The sequence below is a fragment of the Myotis daubentonii genome, chromosome 17 (genome assembly GCF_963259705.1).
Source record: "Myotis daubentonii chromosome 17, mMyoDau2.1, whole genome shotgun sequence".
NCBI classification, from domain to species: domain Eukaryota; kingdom Metazoa; phylum Chordata; class Mammalia; order Chiroptera; family Vespertilionidae; genus Myotis; species Myotis daubentonii.
This window is the reverse complement of record NC_081856.1, coordinates 54,651,772-54,677,688: the sequence shown is the minus strand read 5'-3', so window position 1 is coordinate 54,677,688 and position 25,917 is coordinate 54,651,772. Positions and strand designations below refer to the sequence as shown.

The 25,917-nt window shown below is 63.7% G+C and overlaps 3 protein-coding genes across 3 annotated transcripts; 1 reads left to right on the top strand and 2 right to left on the bottom strand.

Moving 5' to 3' along the window:
• Positions 1–546: 546 nt before the first annotated feature.
• GPT (glutamic--pyruvic transaminase) lies at positions 547–4,461 on the bottom strand. The gene is made up of 12 exons (XM_059672584.1): positions 4,312–4,461; positions 3,091–3,259; positions 2,885–2,974; positions 2,646–2,754; positions 2,378–2,511; positions 1,991–2,234; positions 1,759–1,838; positions 1,526–1,662; positions 1,261–1,435; positions 1,016–1,171; positions 824–936; positions 547–749 (listed from the first exon to the last, which is right to left on the bottom strand). Exons 2-12 carry the CDS (start codon positions 3,250–3,252, stop codon positions 659–661), a joined length of 1,491 nt encoding a protein of 496 aa, XP_059528567.1. The 5' UTR covers positions 3,253–3,259; positions 4,312–4,461; the 3' UTR covers positions 547–658.
• A 747-nt stretch (positions 4,462–5,208) lies between these two features.
• On the bottom strand, positions 5,209–10,600 carry PPP1R16A (protein phosphatase 1 regulatory subunit 16A). Its single transcript, XM_059672579.1, has 10 exons — positions 9,559–10,600; positions 8,448–8,518; positions 8,211–8,356; positions 7,096–7,199; positions 6,895–7,019; positions 6,691–6,816; positions 6,532–6,607; positions 6,325–6,454; positions 6,000–6,165; positions 5,209–5,811 (listed from the first exon to the last, which is right to left on the bottom strand). The coding sequence occupies exons 1-10, from the start codon at positions 9,815–9,817 to the stop codon at positions 5,437–5,439; spliced, it is 1,578 nt and encodes a 525-aa protein (XP_059528562.1). The 5' UTR covers positions 9,818–10,600; the 3' UTR covers positions 5,209–5,436.
• Positions 10,601–24,151: 13,551 nt separating this feature from the next.
• FOXH1 (forkhead box H1) lies at positions 24,152–25,860 on the top strand. The gene is given in 4 exon segments (XM_059672594.1): positions 24,152–24,187; positions 24,190–24,468; positions 24,772–24,876; positions 24,984–25,860. Coding segments are annotated over 4 exon segments (1,212 nt in total). The 5' UTR covers positions 24,152–24,166; the 3' UTR covers positions 25,791–25,860.
• Positions 25,861–25,917: the final 57 nt, after the last annotated feature.

Below are 25,917 nucleotides of genomic sequence, written 5' to 3'. Positions count from 1 at the left end.
TCGATGGTCCTCATGGATGTTTCCCTCGCTCTAAAATCAATAAAAAATATTTTAAAATGAATAAATAAAACAGGGACTACCATGATGCCTCCCTCAGCGGCACGCAGCAGGCATCATCTGCATGTTCCAGTGGCAAGGACACCGGGCTGCCCACCTCCCGGCCCGGGTCCCGGGTCCTCCAGCCCAGCCATCCCCGGGGTCTCCTCAGCATCGCACCTGCTCTCTTCACCCTCGGGGGCTCTGGCTCGGGAGGGCCTCCCCTCACCGCCTCCCGGCCCTCGAGCTGCATGTACACGCCGATGCCACACACATTCACCACACGCTTCAAACACAACCCAGGCGGAGAGACCCATTTGTTCCTCGGCTCCCCCAGCAGCCGGGGGTGGGGGGGGTGTGGGGGGCAGTCAGGACACCAAGCCTGTCGCTGAACCCCCACGTGCAGAGCCAGACCCCCGGCGATGGCGGAAGGGCACGACCGCTCCTCTGGACGGCAGACCAGGCCCCAGGAGGCAGGGAAGGCGCACACAGGGGTGCACACGCCAAGTGTCAGGCTCTCACAGCTTTATTAGAGGCCGGCAGAGGGGCACGTGCCCAGCCCACAGGTCGCGGGGCACCTCGAACCCAGGCCACTGTCACCCAGGCCTGGTCCCCAGAGGGCTCAGGAGTACTCGCGGGTGAACTTGGCGTGGAACTGGCTCAGCTTTTCCAAAAGGGGACGCAGTTTCTCCGCGGCGGGCAGGATGGTCATCCTAAAAGCGGAGGAAGGTCAGTGAAGAGCAAAGGGCCCCGGGCCGCGGGGCGGGGCTGCGCTGCAGGGCCTCACCGGAAGTGGTAGGTGCCTTCCCGCTGCCCGAAGCCACTGCCCGGCACCACGCAGATGCCCGTCTCCTCCAGCAGCCTCAGGCAGAAGAACATGTCGGGAGCCAGACCCAGCTCCTGGGGAGAGGGCGGGCGGTCAGGCGGGCGTCCCAGGCCGCGCCCTCCCTGGGGCCCAGCCTGCCCGCGGGGCCCGCACCTTAGCGCGCTGAATCGCGCGCGGGGGCAGCTCTATGCGCGGGAAGGAGTACATGGCGCCCTGCACCGGGTTGCAGCGGATGCCGGGAACCGCGTTGAAGACCTGCTCGGTCAGCTTGGCCTTGGCCGCCAGGTCGGCCAGCACCGCCTGCTTCTCCTGTGGAGGGAGGGCCCATCAGGCGTCGGTGCAGCGCCCCCCAGCCCGGCCGCGCACCGCCCAGCCGCCCCCCACGCGGCTCCGCTCACCGCCTGGAACTGCGTGAAGGAGGGGTCCGAGGGCTCAGGCGGGCTGACCACCATGTCCAGCACGGCCTGGCCCGGCAGCGGTGGGCACAGCCGCACGCTCATCATCTTCTGCATCTGCTGCTGCACCGCGGGGTCCATGTTCACCACCTCCACGTAGCCGCCGCGGAGCCCGCACCTGCGAGGCGGAGGCGAGCGTCCAGGCAGGGCCGCAAGGGGCGGCTGGCCGGGTCAGAGAGGCCCCGCCCAGGGTCTGGCCCGCACGCACTCGCCCATGTAGCCCTTGGAGATCGAGTGGAAGGAGGCGAGCTCCTGCTGCGTCGAGTACGGCGGCCCCATCTCCATGAGCACCTTCTTGAACGAGTGGAACTGCGAGCCCTCTGCGTACACGTTGTCCTGGTACACCTGCCGGGGGGAAGGCGTCACGGGAGCCCGGGCTGGCCCGTCCCCCCCCCCGTCCCCCCACCCCCCGCCCCCGCCCCCGCGCGCCCAGGCCAGCACCTCGTCAGCCATCAGGAAGAGCCGCTCCTCGAAGGCGAAGCGGATCACGGCCTCGATGCACTCGCGGGTCTGCACCTGCCCTGGGGCGCAGGGACACGGCAAGTCCGGGGGCAGCCAGGAGCGCCAGGCTCTCAGCCGGGCGGTGGGGCGAGGGCACTGGGCAGGAGGGGCAGGAGAGCGGGCGGGAGGGGCGGGGCAGGGATGGGTGGGGGCGGAGACGGCGGGCGCGCACCTGTGGGGTTGCCGGGGTTGATGATGCAGAGCGCGCGGGGGCGGCAGTGACCCCGCGCCTGGCACAGCGCGCGCCGGAGCTCCGCCACGTCCAGCGCCCAGGCGCGGTCCTCGTCCAGGTAGTAGTCCACCTGCACCGCGTTGAGCTCGGCCAGCGCCGCCGAGTAGAGCGGGTACTGAGGGATGGGGATGAGCACGCCCGTGCGGCCGCGGCCCTCGCCGGCCACCAGCAGCTTCAGCACCGTCTGCGGGCGGACGGGGGGCGGCAGAGTTGGCGGGCCCAGGGCTTCCTGTCTCCCCACCACCCCACGCCGCATGCCCGGAGAAGCCTGACCGCCGGCCACACACAGAACCGCGGTGTCCTCCTGCCCGGCCCGGCCCCGCCTACCACGATGGCATCGCTGGCCCCCGTGGACAGGAAGATGTTGTTGGGGTCCGCGGGGATGCCTCCATCGCGCCGCTGGATGTACTGCGCCACGTGCTCTCGGATGGGCTGGATGCCCGAGCTGTTGCTGTAAGCCCCTGGCCAGGGGGCGGGGGAGGCCCGTTAGGCTGCTCCCGGGAAAAGATCCTCTCCTCCCAGTGGGTGGGTCCGCCCCGCCCCGCCCTGGGACAGCCTCCTCCAGTCCTCCTCCCTGGGCTCTGTGTGGGCTCACCTAGGCTGTGGCCCCCGCACGCCTGTAGGATGCTCTCCGCCCTTCTCTTGGCATCTTCGGGGAAGTCCGGGCTGTTCAGGAGATCCGGGTGGACGCAGAGGGCCAGGACCTGGGAGGAGCGACTGCTGAGGCCAGGCTCGGGGCAAAGGGCACAGGGCATAGGGCTCAGGACACAGGGCTCAGGGCTGACCGGCTGACCGGCTGACCGGGAGAGGGCGCCAGAGCGGCACCAGCCTCACCTGGCGCAGGAAGGTGATGGGCTTCTGCCCCATGGCGTGTGCGTCCCCGATGTTGGCGCGGATGACCTCAGTGAACGGCTTCTTTACACCCTGGGAGGATGGAGGCGGGACACAGAATGGGCCTTCCCACTCCCGCAGGCTCCTGTCCCATGTGATGCTGGCTGCTGGGTGCTGTCTGGAGGGCTGCGGTGGGTCCACGGCCATACCTGGCGCAGCTCCTGCTCCAGCTCCAGGGCGCGTAGCACGATGGGGCCACGGACGGCATACTCCACCCTCTTAACACAGGCGTTCATGGTGTCCAGCGTCAGCACCTTTTCCTTCGGCCCGTTCATCGCAGCCAGGTTGTGGCCACCCGCCCTCGCTGCCATGACCCTGCTAAGACCGGGCAGGAGGTGGCAGGATCCAGACGTGGGAATGAGGGAAGCTGAGTCCCAGCTCAGCGGGCCTGGGCTGGTAAGGGGGAGCCTGGGTAGGGGCTCCAGGTAAGAAGGCACCCTCTACACGACAGCCTGCTGGCCCCACTGAAAGGAACAGGAAAGGCTGAAGGCGGAGCTGGGGCCTCTGGGGCCACAGGGCCTGCCCCACCCATCTGGGCACAGCTCTGCCCAGGGAGCCACAGGGAGTGGGTGAGGAGGCAGGCGGGACTTGGGGCTCAGCCCAGTGCCGCCCGGCTGTGTCCCCATGACAGGAGCAGGAGACCCACATGGGGGGTAGGGACAGACGGTGCAGCAAGTTCTGAGGGACTGGGTCTGGGGGGAGGGGAGCTGGGCTGAGTGCCCCAAGGGGGTGGGCAGGGCTAGGCAGAGGGGAGAATGGAGATTTACCCTAGCCGGACTAGGAGGAAGTGTAGCCCTGTGGAGTCCCCCATCTTTGCTTGGGTCAGCAGCCCTATCTCCCAGGTAACTGAGCCAAGCCTCAGGAATCCTGGGGTGCTGGGGGAGGGGGGGAGGCCCTGGGTATTCCATCTGGCCCCTCCTGGGCTGGTGGTCATGGCAGGGTGGGGGCTGCAGGGGCCCGTGCTCAGGCCTTGGGCACCATCAGCACTGTGAGCACCGAGCCCGTGTTGGGGGGAGGCCCTTGGACACTTGCTGCCCTGCATGGGGTGCCCTTTCACCAGGCCGGCCGGGGCTGCCCTTGGGGCCACCCCACAGGCAGGGTGACCTCAGCTCTACTTCCCGTGGCTGCTAATTGGTGGAGAGTGGGGAGTGAGCAGTGATAGGCCCTCAGAGCCCCACCCCCACAGGCCCTGCCCAGGGTGGCCACTCCAGCTATGGCATCTGACGCTGAGCCAGGGACTGAGCTGAGGGTCAGGGAGCCTGCATCCATGCTGTCCTGCGGACGGCTGGTCAGGCCAGAGGGGAGCCCGGCTGTTCGGCTCCTGCTAGTTGGAGAAGACACGGGGGCCCGAGCGCCAGCCTCACTCTCACCTCGCACCTTCTGCTCTGCTGCCACTCCACTGCCTCCTCAGCCTTCCTGTGAGCAAGCCTGTCCCTCTGGCCCCCAGGCCAGAGTGCAGGTTAATATGGGCCCAGCCCCAGGCGGAGCCAGCCCCTCCCACCCTGGCAGCTTGGTGCAGGTGGACTTGGGCAGCAGCACCGGCCCCACACTAAATGTAACCAGCAGCGCACACCTGGCCCTCCCCCAGGTGCGACACCCCTCCCACCACAAGGCTGGGGGGGGGGGGGCTGGCCTGTGGGCAATGGGCGGACCAGGTTGGTGTTCAGTGAGGAGGGGAAGGTGACCTGAGCCCATGCCATCCAGCGCTGGTGGCCATGCAGAACCCCCCTCCATGGACTGATGAGATGGCAGTGCCCTCAGCCCTCCCACGCAAGGCCCCTAAGGGACCCCTGTCACCCTGACACATCGTGCCCAGCCAGCTCAGAGCTCGAGTGGCCAACTGCCGGCCCCCTTTGCCAGCCCAGGGAAAACCTGGCAGCCAGGCCCCAGGACTGGGCTGCATGCCAAGGATGGAGGACCTGCCCCCCAGGTTTCTGACACTAGCCTTGTATGTCTTTGCCCCTCCCTCCCCAAACCAGGATCTCTGCTCCCCTGGCACACATCCCTGTCCCCAGGGAGTGTCCTTCCGCAGCTCCTTGAGGACAGCAAAGAGTTACAGAGGAGCCGCCAGGAGCCTGGGAAGGCAGGGCAGTGAGGGCCAGGCTTCCTGCCCGGCATCTGTGGGCCTCACTCCCACATGGGCTGGGCCACCACCAGCGAGCCCCAGCGTGCACCCACAGGCCCGATGACTGCGCACAGGACGGTGCACCCAGGCCCAGCACACAGCAGCTCCCACGGGGACGGCGGCCCAGCTGAGACACAACAAGGCAGGTGGCAGAGGGCTCTTTATCCAGAGTCACAGGATGACACGAGGGCTCTGTAGCCAGGTGCCCCCAGGTATGGCTTCTGCCAAGGCCCATTCCTGCCTGCGGAGGCGGGGTCCCAGACGGCTGGCTGCCTGCCCACAGGGCACACGTCGGGATCGCCAGCAAAAGGCCTGAGGCAGCCTCCACCAGGCCTGGCAGCAGAGCCTGGGCAGCCTGAGCGCCAGCCCCTCACATGAGCCGGCAGCAGGGCCTCTTCTCCACGGGGGCCTCTTCCGAGGGGGCTGTGAGCTTGAGCAGGGGCGGGTCCCCACCAGCCCTGGAGCCGCACTCAGGCTGGGGGGCCTCTGTGTCCGCAGACAGACCAGACCCGGGGGCCTCGGGCCCGCGCTGCAGCTTAGCAGCTGCTCGCTGGCGCTTGAGCTCCGCCAAGGTGTGGTGGGCCTTGGTGCGGCCGAGGCTGTGGCCCAGGCTGTCGGGGGCCACGCTCTCCGGGGGGCTCAGCTGGTAGGAGACACTCCGGTCAAGCCGCTTGGAGTACAGGTGCCGTCCAGGGGTGCCCCCAACTCGGCCATTGTGTGGCCTAGACACTTCGGAGTCCTCCTCCTGTAAGGGGAGCGTGGGCCCCAGAGGCCATTCAGGGGGACCCTGTCTGGCCTCCCCTGCTCCTGGGCACACTGCTTTGTGGTAAAGGGGAGGCACGGGGTAGGGCACCAGCTGGTCTATGGTGCAGGGTCACTGATCCACTGGCTCCTGGGTCAAGGCCTGCTCCACAGTGAGGGGGAGGGGCTCACCTCAGGGGGCGGTGGCCTGAGCTCAGTGTCTGTCTGGCCATCCTCATCCTCCTCTTGGGGCTCTGGGCTGGTGGGAGGTGGCTGTTGCCACACAATGGCCTCCTGGGCATGCTCCTTGCGGTACAGGCTGGTGCGCTGGGTCAGACTCACCCGCCTCACCACCTTCCTGGGGGAGCGCAGGGTGAGGTTGTGGAGGACACTTCCCTCCCCGTGGACTCTGCCCCGAGCTCCAGCTGGCACCGTGGCCGCCGCTGCCGTCAGTGGGGGCAAAGGCCTGGGCATGGCCAGAGGGGCGGGGGCGGGGGAGGGGGCTGCGGGTGCTCACCCCCGGCTGCCAGCACTGGAGGTACGGCGGCGCAGCAGAGAGCGCTGGCGACCTTGGCCCCGCAGGAGTGCGTCCTGCTTGTGCTTCAGTTCCAGCAGCTTGGCCCGCACCTCCTCGTCCCCGCACAGGTCTGTGGAGAAGCGGGCAGAGGGTCAAGGGCGCCCTCCCTCTGCTCACATGCACCTCGAGGAGGTGGTCCCAGCTCACCAAGAGGCGTCTCTTCCATCAGGGACTTTCCATTGAGGTCGGCACCGTGTGCCACCAGCAGCTCCACCAGGTGCACCTGCGGGCCAGCGGACCAGGGTGCTGAGCTCCAGAGCTGGGGGACCACCGGCGCCCGGCCGCCCACTGCTCCAGCCCACTCACCTGGCCCCAGTACGCAGCAGCATGCAGCGGCTCCCAGCCGTCACGGTCCTTGGCGCCCAGGCTGACCCGGTGCTCCAGCAGCAGGGCCGCCGCCTCGCTGAACCCGTTGGCGGCGGCGATGTGTAGCTAAGGCAAAACACCCCTCCTGAGTCCTGGCCATGCCCGCAGCACCCTCCACCCCTTGCGTTCCCTCGCAGTCCTCACCAGCGTGGCCCCGTGGTCCCCGGGGGCGTCCAGGTCAGCCCCCGTCTGCAGCAGGCCTCGGATGTGCTCCAGCATGTGCAGCTCCGGCAAGGCCCGGGCCGCCTCAATGCTGTCCTGGGTGATGCCTGCAGGGCAACAGGCTCAGAGCCAGCGCCGCGGGCCCCACCCCGGCAGCAGGTGGGAAGGTGGGGTCACACTCACCCCGGTTGGCCATGGCCGTCTCCAGGCAGTCCAGCGTCTGCTCATCCTCACATAGGTCGTAGGGCATGTTTCCATCGGTGTTGACTGCCAGGAGGTCAGCGCCACTGCAGGGAAGATGGGCAGGGTGCTGCCATAGGGCCCTCTCACCTTCTCCCTACGAGGGAGGCCCCCAAAGCCTCAGCCTAGGGCCGCCTCCAGGGCATGTGGGGCCGACAATGAGGCCCAGGCCCCAGATGCTGCTGGGAGAGGCTGCCCCTGGCCGGTTGGTGCCCCTCAGCCTTGGCTCCTGTCCTCAGCCCTGCAGTCTCCTCCTGCGTCTGTAGGTTACTGGCAGCCATCAGCCCCCATGAACGTGCACATTGGGCCCACCTGCCAGGAGTGGGTGATGGTACTCTGGAGGCCCCAGGGGCAGAGACTGGGCACCAAGACAGCCCGGCAGAGCTGCAGGGAGCAGAGCTCACGTGGGAGCCTAGAGGGGGGGACACGGGTGGGTGCCCACTGTGGAGAGGAGAGGGGCTCAGTACTGCCCCTCTCCCTCGCACATACTGTCGATGCCTGGGACGCTCCACAGACAGACAGTCTGTCTGAGCACCTAACCATCTGTCCTACTAGAGGGGTCAGAGTTGAGGAGCCGTGCGCGGGGGCGGGGGGACTACTGGATCCAGTGGAGCCGACCATCGGCCCGTTCACTCCTCGTGGTCAAGGCCTCACCTGGGTCCAGGCGCTCCCTCCCTCCTTGGCAGTTTCACCCTCATCCCGGACCAGATGGCATTTCTCTGTCCAGGGCCTGGGGAGGCCAGGAGGCCTGTGCTGGAGGTCAAGGCCCACCCTCAAGGAGCTCCTGAATCCGCGACAGCCCTTGGCAGGGTATACCCAGGTCAGCAGCCGGGCGGGCAGACGACCCTGTCTGGAGTGCGTGTGGCCCCTGCCCACGCCTGGCTCTCCACGCCAGGACACAGGCAGTACGCAAAGGCCAATGGGAGCAAGAGGCAAGGGCACACTTCCTCCAGATGAGGTGCCTGGGCTGTGTCTTAGGACCAACTGCCGCTGCCCAGCCATGGTCCCTCCCTGACACAGATGCCCACTCTGGCCACACCTGCTCCCAGGGGTCCTACCGGGCAATGAGCAGCTCCACCAGGTGCAGGTGGCCGCAGGTGGCCGCAGCGTGCAGGGGGGTCCAGCTCTCACTGTCGCGAGCGTTGACCGTGGCCCCGGCCTCGAGCAGCTGTTGCACCATTTCCCGGAAGTCGTCGATGCAGCTCTGTAAACCAGGCAGCCTGAGCACCAGGCCAGCCCCCTCCACACCCCCAGCCCCCAGCCAGCTCCGCCCTCCCAGCCCCTGCAGGGCTCACCTGGTGCAGGGCCGTCAGACCATCCTCGTTGGCCAGGTCCGGGCTGACCCCACTCTGAAGAAACTGGCGGACTGCAAGAAGGAGGGGGGTGTGCTCAGGGGGCAGGAATGGAGATCCTGCCACAGGCCGGCTCTTTCCTGGGCAGGCCCTGCACCTGAGGGTACCTTGCTGACTGCTCTGCTGTGGCTGAGAAGGACGAGGAAGATGGTGGTACAGGTGGCAGGAGGTCTCTGCCTCCAGCCCCCAGCAGGACCCACCCTTCCCAAATCCTGGCACTCCACCCCTCAGACTCCCAGACGCACCCCCTCCTGTGTGAGCCCGGTCGCACTGGGCTCCAGACGACCCCACTCTGGCCTGGGTGTTGGCACCCTCCTCCAACCCCCCCATGTCCCGTGTCTCCCCCCCAGCCTTCCCCACAGACCACTTGGCCCCCACAAACGCCCATCCCTCCCCCCACTGCGGGCTCCCAGCCCTGCTGCAGCCTGGAGTGTGGGCTGAGGTGCCGGGCCTGCCCCCCAGGGTCTCCCTAGGAGCAGAACTGGCCCAGCCCTCACTCCTCTTCAGCAGCCCCACCTTGGGCCCAGGCTCTTGCCAAGGTCACCTTTGACCTCTCTGTGGCCTGGACCTCCCTGGGGGTGCTTGTAGGCAGCACAAGGACGCACCCTCTTTCCCACAGTGCCCTGTGCCCTGTGCCACACCCACCGCGCCCTGTCCACTTCCCTGGGCTCTGCAGCAGAGGCCCCTGTCCTGGAAGGAGGTCCGGGAGGGACGGGGAGCCGGCCCAAAGCTGAGGCCAGGACTCTCCTGAGCACCGTCCAGGCCCAGGGCCTTCTCCTCCCGGGTCCCTAGACCAGTCCCCAGCAGGAAGGCTAGGCCGCCCCAGGCCACTGCAGCCGCGCCCTGGACACCTCTCCAGGCTCCTAGAAGCCTCACATCTGAAGCAGGAGCCTGCACGCTGCCCCCTCACCTGCAGCCACAGCTGAGGCAGCTGGGCTGGGCCCCAGGTCCCCGTGAGATGCAGCTGTGTCCTCGGCAGGTCTCACGAGGACGACGCCAGGGGGACAGGGACGGGCTGTAGGCCGGGCACCACCCTAGGGTCAGCCACACTCACCTTCTTCCAGGTCATTTCGGGCAGCGGCCTCGAGAAGGGTGACGCTGGGCGGGAAGAGGACCCGCTTCTGCAGCCTGCCGCCAGCCGCCTCCTTCCACGGCCGCTCCCTGTGGCCCTTTCTGCCCTGGGCCTCCTTCTCAGCCTGGGCCCACATCTTCACCTGCTGGGCACGGCGCTTCTGGGCGTGCTTCAGCCGCTCCTGCGTGCTCATCCTGCTCACCGCGGGCATCTCTGCCAGCAGCTCCAGGTGCTCGGCCATGGCGGGGGCTTCCCGCCAGGGGGGTTGCTCGGGGCACCAGACAGGGAAACAAGGGGGCCAGGCTGGGCCTGAGGGGCGGGGCAGCCGGCTGGACTGGGGCCCTCGCGGGCATCCCCTCCTCAAGGCCCGGTGCCCTCTGCCCCTGGCAAGGCTGGGTCAGGAGATCCCACTCCGTGACCAGGCTCAGGCAGCCCAAGGGGCACAGGCCCCTGGCAGAAAGGGCCGTGTGGGAGACGCCAGCAGCCACCTCTCGGGAGCCCTGGCAGCTTGGCTGCTCGAGGGCAGGGCCTCCCTCTCTCCCTCCTGGGGTCAGGGTGCACGGCCTGGGGAGCAGCAGGACCTGTCTGCCTTAGTCCAGGTTCTGTAGCTGATCGCCCAGGTAACAAAGGCGCAGCTTCCTGGCGCCTCGCCAAAGGGGAAGGGCGGGCAGGACAATGGGCAGAGGCCCCTGGGAGCCCTAGAAGCCCCTTTCCCCCCAAGCCTCAGGAGCCCGGATAGGGCCTGGGAGCAGCCATGGCCTGGCCTCCTCTGTCCTCTGCTTCCTCCTGTCTGTTCCCCAGGGTCAGTGCATGGGCACTAACCAGGAGGTGTGGCCGGAGGGCGGGCTCAGCAGCCAGAGCAGCCGGGGCAGGGTGTGTGCTTAGAGCCTTGGGGTCCCAGACATGGTGCCCGGGGTGAGGCGGAGCAGGCCTGGCAGCCGTCTTCAGGAGGGCAGCCCCTGTGGAGGAGCCCGGGCAGGCAATCCGGCCGCAGACAGCAGCGGCTCCCAGCCTGAGGAGGAAGAGGAAACACAGGGAGGCTGGCGAGGCTCCCAGCAGCTAGCAGGTGAGACCAGGGCCTGCCCTGTATGAGGCCCAGCCCGTGCCCACAGAGAGCCCTGCTAGACAACAGTCCTGGCTGCGGGGAGCTGGGGGCTTGGAGCCAGGGGGGCCCCCCCACAGCTTGCTCTGCCCCCCTCTGAGTCACACTGTGTTTAAAAAGGCTGAGAAGGGCCCGGCCAGCGTCGCTCAATGGTTGAGTGTCAAACTATGAACCAGGAGATCATGGTTCGATTCCTGGTCAGGACACATGCCTGGGTTGTGGGCTTGATCCCCAGTAGGGGTGTGTAGCAGGCACACAACCAATGATTCTCTCATCATTGATGTTCCTCTCTCTCCCTCTCCCTTCCTCTCTGAAATATATACATACCTTTTTTTTTAAGAAAGGGCTGAGGAGGGAGCAGGAGGCTGCCTCCAGGGCCAGGGACTGCTTCAGGAGCTGTTCTCTGCTGCTTCCCAAGGCTCCAGGTTCTGGCCCTGGTCCCTCAGCATCTGCCCCGTCTGCCCCCAGGCGGGCCAGGCAAGGTGGCCTTCTCCTCGGCACTCCAGGAACTGCCCCAAGGGCAGGCCCTACCTCCTGGGCCTGAGGCCAAACAGGGCCCCGCCCGTCCTGGCCAACACCCTGGCTCCCAGGCGCCCGCCCGCCCGCCCGGGCCTCTTCCTCCGGGTCCCTAGCCCAGTCCAGTCGATGCCTCGGCCGTCATGTGGACACGGGCGGAGTGGCCTCCAGGTTGGGGTCTATTAACCAGGCAGGCAGCCTGCCTGGGGCACAGCCACAGAGAATCCATGGTGGCCTTCCTGCCCAGTACCCGTGTGGCCCCTGGCTGTGGTCACATGACACGCCTCAGGAGGCCCTGGCTGTATTTCATCCAGAAGGTCCCCCTTTCACTCGGCCAGGCCTGTGGCCATCTGGATACTGACCCCTCCTCTGGCCAGACTTGTATTTAGGGCGCTAAGTGAGAACCCCTTCTTTCTGTCCTGGGCCAGATCAAATGAGATCCGGTTCTTCCTGCTTCAGGACCTCCAGTGTCCCTGGGAGCTTCCCTGTCCAGGTCCGACCTGCTCTGGCCTCTGAGCCCGGCCTGGGCGGTGTCTTGGGGATGGAATTAGGGAATAGCTGTCCAGGCAGCACCCCTGCTCTGGGCAGCCTGTGCCAGCTGCTACCTCTGCAGACTCTTGGGGCCAAGGGCAGACGCAAGCTGTCCAGACTCCCCGTCCCAGCCCCTAGTCCTGCCTTGGCCCTCGGCACACAGCCTCTCACAGTGAGACAAGCTGGGGCCAGGCGCTGCAGACACCTGCCAGCTCCAGACCACACCTGAGGCACAGCAGAGCCTCCCTGCCCCCCCCAGGCCCCCTTCCCTCCTTTCTGCTGGTCACTTACAGCTCCCCTCGCTCCCCCTGTCCGCCCAAGAGCTGAGGTCCCCCCCATCTCCCCACCCCCTGCAAGGTGGGACCTTCACCTCTTCCATCAGTCTCTGGGCCTGTCAGGGAAACTGACCCCAAGAGACCAGGAACACAGGGCGGAGCTCAGTGCCCTCTGCTTGGCCCGCAGCCTCCAGCCAAGGGAAGTCCCCCCTACTCCCTCCCCCCCCCCCCCCCCCCCCCGGCTTCCCAGCAGAGTGGCTCCAGGGTCTCCTGCACCAGTTTTACTCTCCAAGATGGTGCCAACATCAGAGCCACTGCCTTATTCTGTTAAGTTAATGAGATGGAAGAGATGTCATCATTTTATACGAGAAAAGAGACTCTGATGCCCACGTCCTGCAGAAAGCCACCCAGAGTCGCAGCGAGCTTCCCACCGAACACACGCTGTCTTTGGTTTTGTCATGAAGGCCGTCTCGGCAAACCCATCACAGAGCACATCCGGACCGCCCCCCCACGCCCCCTCCAGCCGCAGGGGGAGGAAAGGACGCTGGCTGCACTGCACACCTGGCCCCGCCCGCCCAGCACCTGGGGCCGCCCACACAGGTCCTCCCTCGGCCGGAAGCCCTGAGAGCAGGCTCTGGGGGACTTGGGGCGGCTGGACCGGGGCATCCTCGGAGAAAGAAGGTGCCCACGGCGACTCCAGGGCTCCGCTGCAGTGGGCACCCCCCCCCCCAGGACCTGGCCCCCCGCCCCTCACCGAGCCGCTCTCAGCCTCCTCTTCCTGACACAGCCCAGGAACAGCTGCCAGAACCGGTGGCCGGACCCTCGGCACCGCCAGGAAGGCGCGACGAGCTCAGGAGTTTCCCCAGGAACGGCCCGCACTCCACACCCAGGCTGAGGGGGCTCGGCGGGGCAGCTCCCGCCTCTGTCTACAAATCCGCCCCCAAGCTTCCCTGGAATGTCAAACAGAGATAATCTGGGCCACTTTTTCCAGTTCTCAGCTCCGTGCCAGGCGAGCTGCACAGGAGTGTGGACTGAGGTGGGAGGCCCCAAAACCTGGGCTCCCCAAGACTGCCAAGAGCACCCCGGGACCCCTGGCCTTTTGGGCGGGAGGCCCTGGTCCCCGACCCCAGCCCAGGAGGGTTTCAGCAGCCCCCACACCCACAGCCAGCAAGTCCCTGTCATGACCCCCCACTTTCCACAGGGAAATGGAGCCACTGCTCCACCTGCCTCCCTGCCCACTTCCTCGCACCTCGCGAGGCGAGCCAGGGGCAGGGCAACAAGAGCCAGAGTCTGGGAGGGGCCCGGGGAGGGGAGAGTCTCAGCGATGCTGGGGGCAGGGCAGCCCCAGCTGCGAGGCCCGGCCCCTGCCCACTCCCCCTGGTTCTGGGGGCTTCACGTCTCCCTGTTTGGGCTGTTGGAGTGGCTCCCATAGCTGCCAATCAAAGAGAGCTGGTTTTATTTGTGGTATCCTATATAATAAAAGGCCAGTGACCATAACAGCATAACAACCAGAACGACCAACCAACCAGTCGTTATGAGGTGCATTGGTCCCTCCCCGCAGCCCACAGGCTCCAATCGCTGGATGACCAATGGGGAACCATGGGGAACCAAGGGTGGGTGGCGCCAGGGCAGGACTGGGGACTGGTGAGCAGGCAGCAAGCAGACCTCTTGGTCCCGCCCCCCGGCCCGCAGGCTCCAATAGATTGCCAGATGGCGAACGGGTGGGTGTTGGAGGCGGGGCGGGACTGGGGACTGGTGAACGGGTGGAAGATGGCCCTGATTGCAGGCGAGGCCTAGGGACCCTACTCGTGCAGGATTTCGTGCACTGGGCCTCTAGTTATTTATAATAGCCAGAAGGGACAGTTCCATAGACGCCGCGACTCTAAGTAAAGTGTTGTCATTCTGCAGAAACACAGACAAGGTCGATGAGGTCATCGAAACGTCATGGCGCAGGAGCAGAGGGCGAGAGGCGGGGCTGCTGTGCGAGACTCCTGGGCAGCGAGGGGGCCCACCGCAGCAAGGCCTCAGGGACACCCTTAGTTCATTAGGCCCCAGCCCTACCCAGGCTCTCCGGGAGACTGCAATCCTGCAGAACGCCCCCCCCACAGGCACAAGGGCCCCACTTCCAGGCGGTGAAGGCCAGATGGCCAGCCCTGTCTGGGGTCCTGGCCTGTCTCTTCCACGAGAGAACACGCTTGTTGAGGGCTCAGTGAGTGCCGGCACCTGGAAGGGGGGCCTTGGGTTGTGTGGGAAGGCTGGTGGCAAAGCAGGCAGAGCCATGTGGCTGGGCAGCAGACCCCTCAGGCCCAGGTGCCCCATGGCTCACTCCACCCAGAGGGGGAGCAGGTGCCCGGAGACCCTGAAATGTGAGGAATGCCGCACGAGGCCATGAAGAAGCGACCAGTGTGCGGGATCCAGTCCCCCGACAGCTCTCCTCACGGCTCTGCTCTGGGGGTGGGGACGGGGACGAAGGGGAACAAGGGCAGGCCCTACCCTCAGTGAGATCCACTGCAGACAGGCAGAGGTCACGGGGTGGCCATCCAGGGGCCTCTGCCTCTAGATCCCCGTGAGGGGAAGGGCCCCGCAGCAGGCTGGGGAGCGGCAGTGGGGAGCTGGGGGCTGGCAGGCGGGCTGAGGAAGTGTGAACGGCAAGGGCAGTGTGGCAGTGGCTTCTTGAACCGGCAGGGAGTCCGTGGAAGAGCAAATCAGGTGCTGCCGTGGGCACCCTCACCACTGACATACTATGGGCACACTCACCTGCCCAGAGGCCTGCTCTGCAACGTTCCAGGCGCTAACCCCCAGCACTCCCACCAGGCTCCGAGGGGCAGCACCTTTAGGACAAAAACGCTGGAAATGACCTGCCAGCCTCTGCAGGGGCTGGGCTCCGGAGGGAGCCGTGCACGCGGGAAAGGTGTAAAATCTGTGGGTGACAGGCTGCCTTTGATGTAAACACGGAATAAACACTGTAGGTTTGCATCCATGTGAGAAACAGGAGACGACTGACGGGTCCCGGGTGGGTGGGGGCAGCTGGGTGGTGTGCACTTTGGGTCATTTCTGTTGGGTGACTTTGAGACCTGAAGGTAAACTTCAAAACAGCTTGACACGCTCTGCTTGGGGAGGGCAGGTGTGCACACCTGCTGGGGACCAGGCGGGCGGGCGGGGCGGGCTGTAGAGGACACACCACCTTCTGCCGGGCCAAGAAGCTGGCCTCTGCCCAACCAGCCGCAGGAGCCAGAGGCTTTCAGACAAATGAGTGATGTGATCAGACCCGGTGGGGGCCTCACGGAGACGCTGACCCCTGCACACTCACCAGCAGGGCGTGGACAGAGGACAAGAGTAACCAGGGGCAGGTGGGGAGGAAGGAGGGCCCTGAGAAGGGGGTGGGGCTGGGGGCGTGTCCAGGTGAGGGGGCAGAGAGGAGAAGACCAGGTGGCTGCTGCAGGGACGTGGGGTGGGGGGAGCAGGGGGCAGGGAGCCCCGGGACACAGAGCAGGGGCCCCTCTTCTCATGGTCACATCAGACCCAGTGGGAGAAACAATAAAACCACAGGCAGGAGGGAGACAAAGGGATAGCCTTTCTGAACCTGACACAAAACCCAGGAACCTAAAAGAAAACGGGTTAATCCGATTACACTCCATTTTTCAAAATGCCCGCACTGTGCAAACACCACAAACCTGCTGAGCGCTCCCCAGGGTGCACACCCCCTCCTCCCCCTCCTCTGCTGCAGGCCCGTCACCGCTGCCTTCCTCTCCCCTCTCTGGAGCGCCAGGAGCCCTGCCTTTGCCGCTGTAACTGTGCCCTGAGCCGGGTTCTGCTCACCTGCTCACCTCATCCGTCTCGGGGGAACGGCAACAAAAGGCACCCGAGCCTCCGGGGAAAACCACACAGGATGACGGGTCAGGCTCAGAACTGGAACGATGTCATTTCCCCCAAACTCATCTCAGACTCCACGCAATCAGTCAAAATCCCCGCAGTTGTCCTGCAAACTCTAATTTTCCAACACAACTCTCTGTCCAAACTAAGCCTCCATTGTATATGACATGCAAAAGGACAAGAATCGTCGGGACAATCCTAAAAGGGACAAGTTTCAAGTGTGGATATCGAGGTTCCTCGTAAAGATTAGCACGGGCTGGGGTGCAGTGGACTCGGGCAAGCGCTCCGCGTGCGGACAGCGGCTCCGGCCCGGGGCAGCAGGAAGGCAGTCTTTCCGATGAAGACACACACGACACGGTCCCGGCAGCTCACTGGGACGAGGGCTGTGCCTCGCAGTGTGCCCGCGGGAAGCCTGCACCGTACAGAGGCGGCCCCAGAGCTGGCACAGGACCAACCGGACTGGACTCAACACAGGAAAGCCTCTGCTCTGCCAAGGCCCTGTGCAGAGGCGGGAGGACACATTCCCAAGCCACAGACGCCCAGAGGACTCCCACAGCTCGGCAGGAAAAACCCAACATTCCAACTGGGCACAAGGTGGGACCAGACACTCCACCGCCCAGGGCACAGGGTGAGGGGTCCTGCCGGCTTCACCCTCAAGGAGACGCCATCGGGAGCCCACCCACACCCGGGAACGGCACGCGGGAGCCAGGGTCTCCCACTGCTGGGGGTGCAGCCACGCTGGAAAAGTTGGGCAGTTTCTTAAAAAAAACTCAACGTGTGCTTACTGCATGACCGAGCAGCTGTGCTTTGGGGCACTTATCCTGGAGAAATGAAAATTTAAGTTCACACAAAAACCTGTACGTGGATTTCATAGCGACTTGATTCATAATTGCCCCAAACTGGAAAGAGTTGTCCCTTCACAGAACCCACCAAGACCAGGTGTGCCCAGCTCAGGGGGCAGGAGGGCACCAGCACGTCCCCAACAGTCACGCCTGCGGGGTGCAGTCAGAGGCACTCCCGGGAGGCCAGGTCCAGGGTGTGGGGCGGAGCTGAGGAAGGGCCCTGGGTGGTGACACAGATCTACACGTGGGACACGTGTGACGGGCTGCACAGAGCAAAGCACACATTCGCACACTCACACACGACACATGCAACGCTGGTAAGCCTGTAAGGGTCCGTGTCCCGGGCGAGGGCGGCAGCGCAGGTATGTGCCTTTGGGGGACCAGGACGTGAGGAGGGGTCTCTCTGAATGATTTCTTACAACTATGCATGTACACCTACAATCATCTCAAAATAACATTTAAAAATAAAAGGAGTGAAAAAGCAAGCCACCAAGTAGGAAATAATATTGGCAACTCTCCCCCAAACAGGAAGTGGGCCAAAGACTTCCCTCAGCAGTCGCTTCACATCAGCAAACACGCGGAGAGGTGCCCAGTCCTTAGTCATCAGGGAAGTGCACATGAAACCTGACACAGACAGGACACGCCCACCAGACAGCGACCCAGCACCACCAGGGAAGACCCAGCACACGACTGCCCCGACCACGTGGGGGGTCTCCCCACCGCCATCCTGCTCCAGGCACTGTCCCCAGCAGAAGCGTGCCGGGCCCCCCACAGAACCTGCTCTGGGCCGTGGCTAGCAAGGACATCCCAGGGCAGCTGACCAACCGGGACACAGCCTTTCGTTCACAGAACAGAGGCGCTCAGCTCCCTGAGGCTCCCGGGGGCACTGGGCCACGCAGTGGGCAGTGCACTCCAAGACTAAAGGCACCAGTGGCCTCCCAGGCCTGGCCTCCTTGGAAGTGGGAACCACCAGGATGGCTCCAGCCGCAGAATAGGAGGGATCGACTGTCATGTAACCCTTGCCTGGCACAGCATCAGAATGCCCTGCCAGAGGCCAGCCCTGGGAGGCGGAGGGGTTACGAGCCCCGTGGAGGGCCGGCCAGGCACTGAAGCCAGAAGCAGAAAGCGGGCAGACGGAGAGGAATATGCAACACGCTTAGACAGAGGCGTGTGGGAGGCCTGCAGGATATTCTTAGGAACCTATAGGAGGGTCACGCAAATAAATAGCAAGGTTGTAGGACACAAGTTCAATGTCAAAATCAACTGCATGTCCTTGTACTTGGAAAATGCAGAACTTTAAATATCATTTACAGAATCAGTATCACAAGCATGGAATACTCACACACACACACACACACACACACACACACACACACACACACACCAGGCAAGCAGACCCGGAGGACAACCCCAACTGCAACCGCACGAGGCCAGGAGCCACCCAGCTAAGACGACTGTGAACTCCTTACCCACCAGAAACGCTGAGGTACTGTTTATGGCTTAAACCATTCTGTTTTAAGATTATTTGTTAAAAGGCAATAGACAATTAGTACAGATACCTAAATAAATGGAGATGTACCATGTTCTATATTGTTAAATGTCAATTCACCCCAAATAGAGCTATAGGGTTAATACAATCCCGGTCAAAATCCCAATAAGCTTTTTTTGTGGGAAATCACAAGCTAATTCTAAATGTATAAGGAACTGCATAATATCTCAAAGAGCCAAAATGATGTGAAAAACAGTCACCAAGTTGGAGAATTTACAGTTCTTGATCTCAAGACGTATGAAGCTGCCACAATCAGCCCGGTGGGATAGCAGCACAAGTCCTGGCATAAAGCAGAGAATCTAGACAGAGACGCACTCCTGTACATCAACCGGTTTCCAGCGAGGTGGTAGGTAATACGATGGCGAGAGGATGGTCTCAAAAAGGGGTGTCAGGACAACCAGATGTCCACGTGGAAACAATGGCCCTTGGCCTCCACGCGCACCAGGAGAAACTGACAAACCGGACTTCATGGAAATTCCAAGCGTCTACTGTTCAAGACACTGGCACACAATTCCCAGGCGGCCAGCCTGGCATGCTAAAGATACAAAGAATGCTTAAAACTGGGGAAGACAAGCAGCCCATTTTTTAAAAAAGTTTTATTGATTTTAGAGGAAGAGAGAGAGGGAGAGGGAGAGAGAGAGAGCAACATTGATCAGCCGCCTCCCAAATGCCCCCGACCAGGAACCCAACCAGTGAGCCCTCGGTGCACGAACGACACTCAACCAACTGAGCCACACCAGCCAGGGCAAACGGCCCATTTTTTTAAGGGCAAAAGATCTGAACAGACACTCACAAAGGAAGATACACAAATGGCCAGCAAAGCAAGCGCAGGAAGAAGATGCTCAACGCCATCCCTAGGAAATGCCAACTAAACCACCACGAGCCCCACACACCTGTGAAAAGGGCTGAACTTTTAAAAGGATGGCAGCACTGGCGTAAAGAGAATATGGAGCGAGTGCGGCTGTAAAATGAATGTGAAGCCAATTTGGAAAATAGTTCGGCACTTCCTTATAAAGTTAACCACGGGTCCTCAAACTATGGGCCGCGGGCCACATGCGGCCGCCAAAAACATGTATCCGGCACGCCGGGTGTTTCTGCCGCCGCTGCCTGTCCTGCTCAGCAGCCGCCTCGTCCCGGGCCCGCACCCGCAGTGCGCGTGTGTGGAATGTCTGAGGGACAGTGAACTGGCCCCTGTTTAAAAAGTTTGAGGACCTCTCTGCTTTAACCCCTCCTTTCTATCATTTCACACCCAGAGAAATAAACCTCATGTCCACACGGACTTGTAAGCACAGCAGCTGAACCCTGGTGTGTGTACACCTGCCGGGCCGGCCTGGCTCAGGGGCTGAAGTCAACCCATGAACCAGGAGGTCACAGTTCAATTCCCTGTCAGGGCATGTGCCCAGGTTGTGGGCTCCATACCCAGTAGGGAGTGTGCTGGAGCAGCCAATCGGTAATCCTCTCATCATTGATGTTTCTCTCTCTTTCTCTCTCCCTTCCTCTCTCTGAAAATCAATAAAAAAATAAGTAAATAAATGTTACTATAGGACAATTTATTTTTTTAAAAAAGAAATGGCTGTTACCTGCACCATGGAATACCCCCTCAGCAAAACAGAAATCATTACCCACACAGGCAACCCCCTGGCTCCCAACGGCCCGCAGGGGAAGGAGTCCAACACCAAGGGTTTGTGTATGATTCTGTTCCTGTGAAACTCTATGAGGGAGACGGGAATCGACAGGAAAAAGCAATGCACTGGCTGCCGGGGCTCTACCCCTGGACGGCGGCGTGTTTCCCAGACGGGCACATCTCTCAAAACCCACCAAGCAGGCGCTCCTCCTCATGGCACCCTCCCCCTGGGCATCTGTGGAAGCAGACTTCCCTGCACCTCTCCGCCCCTTCTCCGCCGGGTGCTAGGGAGGTCCTGCCCACGGCCCAGAGCTGGAAGGGGTGGGGGGAGCTCGCTCTCTCCCTTCCACCTCCACGCAGAGCTTCTGCATGGTGGAAAGGTGGCGGGAAGGGGCCAGAGCAGAGGAGGGAGGATTCAGGTGAGCACAAGAACCAATCACTCACCTGGCTAAGGTACAAAGGGTGAAGGCAATGAGCTGAGGCAGAGCCAAGGTCATGGGGGGGGGGGGGGCAGCAGCTGCACCCAGCTATTTGGATGAAGGAATGGATGGGAAGTGCCCTATCAGGGCTCTTCAGGAGGAGGTTTTGAGAGAGCCAGGAGGTGAGGGAAGAGCCTGGACTCCCACTCAGATGCCCTGCTTTGCTAATGACGGACTGTGGCTGGGGTGGGGTGGGGCACTCTTCGGCAGCTATGGTATGCTGGTCACCGGAGGCTCACCTGAGACTCAGATTCCAAAACGGCACAGTGAACAAGCTGCTGGTAGACACCAGAGACTTGGGGAGGCCCCCCTTTCTCTGGCTTCCCTAAACCTGGAAGGTCTCCATGCATACCTCCCTCTCCGCAGCCGCGGAAATTAATCCCCCAGTCCCGGCAGCCTCTGCTCCAGGAAGGCAAGGGGTCCACACCGCCCATGGCGCTCCCTCGCAGGCCCAGGCGGGGGTACCTCCTGCGCAGCATGGGGCCAGGCTGTCCACACATTAGAACGCCTCAGCTTGACCCCCATCTGTGAGGCGGAGCCCGGGATCCCCACTCTCTAAGTGAGGTGACTCGAGCCCCTGAAAGTTTCCGGAACTTGGCCCGAGAGGCCCCAGTTGGTCCCCGGGCCTACCGCCAAAGCCCACACCAAGCCTGGGTGAGTCGCTCCCTGCGGCCGCAGTGCCGGGGCTGAAATGGAGGTGATCCCAGTGCTGACAACAGGTTGCAAGAATGAGAACCGTCCCTCGTGTCGGTAACACATGAAGGGCCATCTGGGGCCTCCGGAGCGTCGCTTCTCCAAGCTGCTCCTGACCCTTAGCACCCGACCCCCGGCCTCACCCACCAGCACCCAGTGGGGCCTGTGTGCCGCCCAGACCTGGGATTCCCTGAGGCCCATTTGGGCCCCGCCTCCTCCCTCCCAACCTGATTTGATCTTCCTCTTCCTCTCAGCTCAGCGCAGCCTCCATCAGGCCTCCCCCCTTCCCCAGTCTGGCCTCCTCTCTCCGGGGGGAGGGGGGCCGGCCTCCCGTCTCCCGGGGGAGCCCGTCCTCCAGTTATGCCCAGATTTCAAACCACCCCCGGCCTCCCGTCTCCCGGGGGCCCGGCCTCCCGTCTCCCGGGGGGCCCGGCCTCCTCCCACCGCAGGCCCCGGAAGTCCGAGCCTCACCTTCCGCCGCGCTCAATCGATCGGATCCGGCCCACCGGTCAGTCAGCCCCGCGCTCCTCCAGGCGCCGCAGGGGCGGGCCCCGCGCCGGGCCCTCGCCATGGCAACGCTACACTTCCGGCCGCGCGGCCCAGAGCCGGAAGCCCGGGCCCAAGGGAGCCGGGGCGGGGCCTGTCCTGGGGGCGGGGCCTGCCCTGAGCGGCGGGAGAAATCTGCGGCCCGGGCGTCCTCGGGGTGGGTGGGCCAGCGTGGGGCGGGAAGGCGAGGAGGCGGAGGCGGCCATCCCTGAGGCTGGGCTTAAAGGAAGGGTCTGAGCTCAGCCGACAAGGCCGAGGCGTCCCGCGTAGAGGGAGCGGGCAGCAGCGGGATGTGGTCCGGTGGCAGGAGCGGGCTCCATCCTGGAGGCCAGGAGAGGCCAGGAGAGGGGAGCGGGGGGACGCAGGCCGAGTGGCCGGGAGGCCATCGGTAGTGCCCGCCGGTGAGACACCGACCCCTGGAGCTGTCGGGTCGACCCCTGGAGGAGGCCCGGCGAGGTCTGCAGGGAGAGGCGGCCGGGGAGCAGCGTGGCTCCCACGCGCACCTCAGCCCCGGTTTCCTGCTCCGTGGCCGCCCCGCTGCCAGCAGGTCTGGGCACGCTTGCCCGGCATGTGTGGTTGGGGGCATCTGGGCTGGAGGCCTTGACCGACTCAGATCAGATGGCAGGGAGGACAGGGGAGGGGCGGAGGGGCGGGTGTCAGGACTGGGAGCCTGGCAGCTGCAGAAGCGTTTTGCTAGGACCACATCTTGGGTCATCCTGTCCCTGCTGAGACCCCACAGCGGCCAGGTGTGCGCAGGGGCTGCCGGTCCCTCGGGCTTCCCCCGCCTGAGCTTCCACTCCCTCCTGAGAGCCCCTCCTCCCCCGGGCCGGCCCCTCCAGCCGGAGCGCATTTCCCTCCTCGACCCCCCGGGTTCTCGACACCACCCGGAACCCTGGCGTGCCCGCAAGGATTTTTAAAATACGCAACACTGGACTATTTAGAGAGGGACGCTGACCTCTTCTCCTTTAGACCAGTGGTTCGCAACCTTGGCTGCACCTGAGAATCACCTGGGAATTTTTTTAAAATCCTGATATCAGGCCCAGAGATCAGGATTTTAAAAAGATTCCCAGGTGATTCTCAGGTGCAGCCAAGGTTGAGAATCACTGCCTTAGATGATCAAATAAAAATATGACAACAGCCAACATAGCAATAGCCATCTGGTGTAAATGAATCAAAATTATACCAATTTTTAAATATGTTTTTATTGATTTTGGAAGGAGATGAAGGAGAGGGTTAGAGAGAGAGAAACATTGATTGGCTGCCCCTTGCACAGATCAAGCCTGCAACCCAGGCATGTGCCCTGACCAGGAATCAAACTGGTGACCTCTTGGTTCCTGGGTTGATGCTCAACCACTGAGCCTCACCAGCCGGGCCCTATTTGGTTTGATGTTTTTTGTCAGATGGGCAAAAATATATATATTTTTGGTGTGCCACCGCAGACTTTTAGTAATTAGTTTATGTGCCATGAGATGAAAAAGAAGGGCCTTTGGATATTTATAACATCAGTTTCGGACCATACAACATTATCAACTTAAAAATTATGTTGCTCTGAAACAAGCTCTTAGATTTATTGAATTTCAAGTCCCGCCTGCAGTTGCCTTGACAGGGCCAGACCAAATGACACCGCACGGCATTCCCCACCCCTGTTCTAGACCAAGCGCCAGGGTGCTGTGGCTGCCTCCAGGTCCTTCCTGTGCGCGCACACGCACAAGCCTGCACGCACTCCCACGCGGGGTGAAGCCAGGTGCTCCTCGAAGACTCTTCTGGGGAGCGACTGTGACCCGTGGGGCTCCCTGAGAAGTGGCCAGTAAAACCCCTCCAGCTAGGAGCCTTCTCCCTCCCGTGCACCCCAGCCCAGGGTACTGCCCAAGTGCTCCCAAGGAATGAGAGGCATCCTCCCCAGGGTAACCCCCAGGGCATCGGGACCCAGAGCAGGAGAAGAAAAGTGAGGCAAACCTGGCTCCAACAAGTCCTCCATGGCCAGCAGGTCCAGCTCACTCAGGGCCAGTGAGGTGCAAAGTTAAACGGGGCCAGTCAGCTCCAAGGACCAACTGTGGACAAGCACGAGACCTCCAGGGCCTGGGAAGCCACTGAGGTCCTGCAGCAGTCCCTGGGAAAAATCCTTGGAATCAACCGTGTCTCTGCCTACCCCCCCTACCCCCCCCCCCCACTGAGGTTTCCTCCAGGAAGCCCTCCAGTCCACCACTCAGTTCCTTCCAGCTGCTTGGCCTTGAACTCTTACTGGTAGCCTGACTGGGGCAAATCACTTTCCTGTCTGTGAAATGGGAGGCTAGGCCACAGCCCAGACAGATTGATAAATAACCATGAGTCCTGGGCTCTTCCACGGCTCTTCCTTCCAGCTTATAGGGGGTGCCAAAGGCAGCCCAGGGGTGAGAAACAAGGCCTGGGTGGCCTCCTGCAACCCCCACTGGAATCTCCCCGGCCCCTCCCTCCCAGATTAACTGAAACCTGCTAATTGTGGCAGCCCTCGGCCTGGTCCCCTCCCCCACCTCCCGATTCCACCTCCCTTGGCCTCCTCTCCCCTCCCCCTTCCATCCGAATGATAAAGGGCCCGGCCCCGCCTGCCCCCACCCAGCCTCAGGCCCTGGCCCTGCCTCACCTTCCTACCCTATTGCCCGGCGCCCTCAGCCCTTCCGGACCCTGGCCCACGTTGCTGGCCTCCCCTTTATGGGGCCCTGCAGCAACCCGGGCCTGGGGCTCGCGGGGGCAGAGTCGCCCTCCCAGCCCCCCAAGAGGAGGAAGAAGAGATACCTTCGGCATGACAAGCCTCCCTACACCTACTTGGCTATGATCGCCCTAGTGATCCAGGCTGCACCTTCCCGCCGGCTGAAGCTGGCCCAGGTGAGAGGGCCCCGCTCTCCCTCACACTCCGGGTTCGGACCTTTCCCCAGACCCCAGCCCCACCTCCTTCCAGGCTTAGGCTCCGGCCTCCATGCCCACCTGGCCCTGCCCAGCTATGCCAGTGGGGTCAGTGCCGACCTGGGCACCAGAGGAGAGAGCTGAGGCGCTCACTGGTGAGGTGCCCTCTTCTCCTCGGGCGTGCAGGTGCCGGGAGGTGGTCAGGGCGCCCCAAGCCTGGCTGTGGGGGAGGGGCGGCGCTGCCCCCGCACGCCCAGGCTCACGGCGCCTGCCCCGCGGTTTCAGATCATCCGTCAGGTCCAGGCCGTGTTCCCCTTCTTCAGGGACGACTACGAGGGCTGGAAGGACTCCATCCGCCACAACCTCTCCTCCAACCGCTGCTTCCGCAAGGTGGGGCTGGGCCGGGGTCCGAGCCGGAGCCGGGGCGGGGTGGGAGGGAAATCCCGAATACCCGGGTCGGACGCCCACCAAGCTCGCCCCCCGCCCCTCCACACCAGGTGCCCAAGGACCCCGCGAAGCCCAAGGCCAAGGGCAACTTCTGGGCGGTCGACGTGAGCCTGATCCCCGCCGAGGCGCTGCGGCTGCAGAACACAGCGCTGTGCCGGCGCTGGCAGGGCCGGGGCGCGCGGGGCACCTTCGCCAAGGACCTGGGCCCCTACGTGCTGCACGGCCGGCCCTACCGACCGCCCAAGCCGCCCCGTCCGCCCAGTCCCCAGCTGCCACCCAGCGAGGGCTTCAGCATCAAGTCTCTGCTGGGGGGCGCGGGGGAGGGAGCACCCGGAAGCAGCCAAGGTGGACCGGGTGCCCTTCCAAGTAAGGAGGAGGGGGTGCCCACACCACCCGTGCCCTCTGAGCGGCCGCTGTGGCCCCTCTGCCCCCTCTCCGGGATCATGAGGCCGGAGGGGGAGACTCCCCAGGGGAGAGCTAGCAGGCCTTCACCCCTCTGCCCTGAGCCCAGGGCCTGGCCCCTCCACTTGCTGCAGGGTACCTCCGACCCTGGGGGTCACAGGGCTTCACTCTGGGGACAGCTCCCCACCTCCTACTTGCCCATCTATACCCCCAATGTGGTAGTGCCCTTGGCACCGCTACCACCTACCTCCTGTCCCCAGTGCCCGCCCTCATCCAGCCCAGCCTACTGGGGCGTGACCCCTGAAACCCACAGCCCCCCAAGGATGCTCTGGGATCTAGATGCCCTATTCCAGGGGGTGCCACCCAACAAGAGCATCTATGATGTGTGGGTGAGCCACCCCGGAGAACTGGCTGCCCCCACCCCGGGCTGGCTGCTCTCCTGGTACAGCCTGTGAGCTCCAGGGCAGGGGCTGCCAACCCCCACCCCCACCCCCACCCTCGCTGCCACTGGCTTGCTGAGGGGACCAAAGGCCAACAGGAGTCAGAAGTGTGGCCACAGCGGCCTGGAAACACCAGGCACCA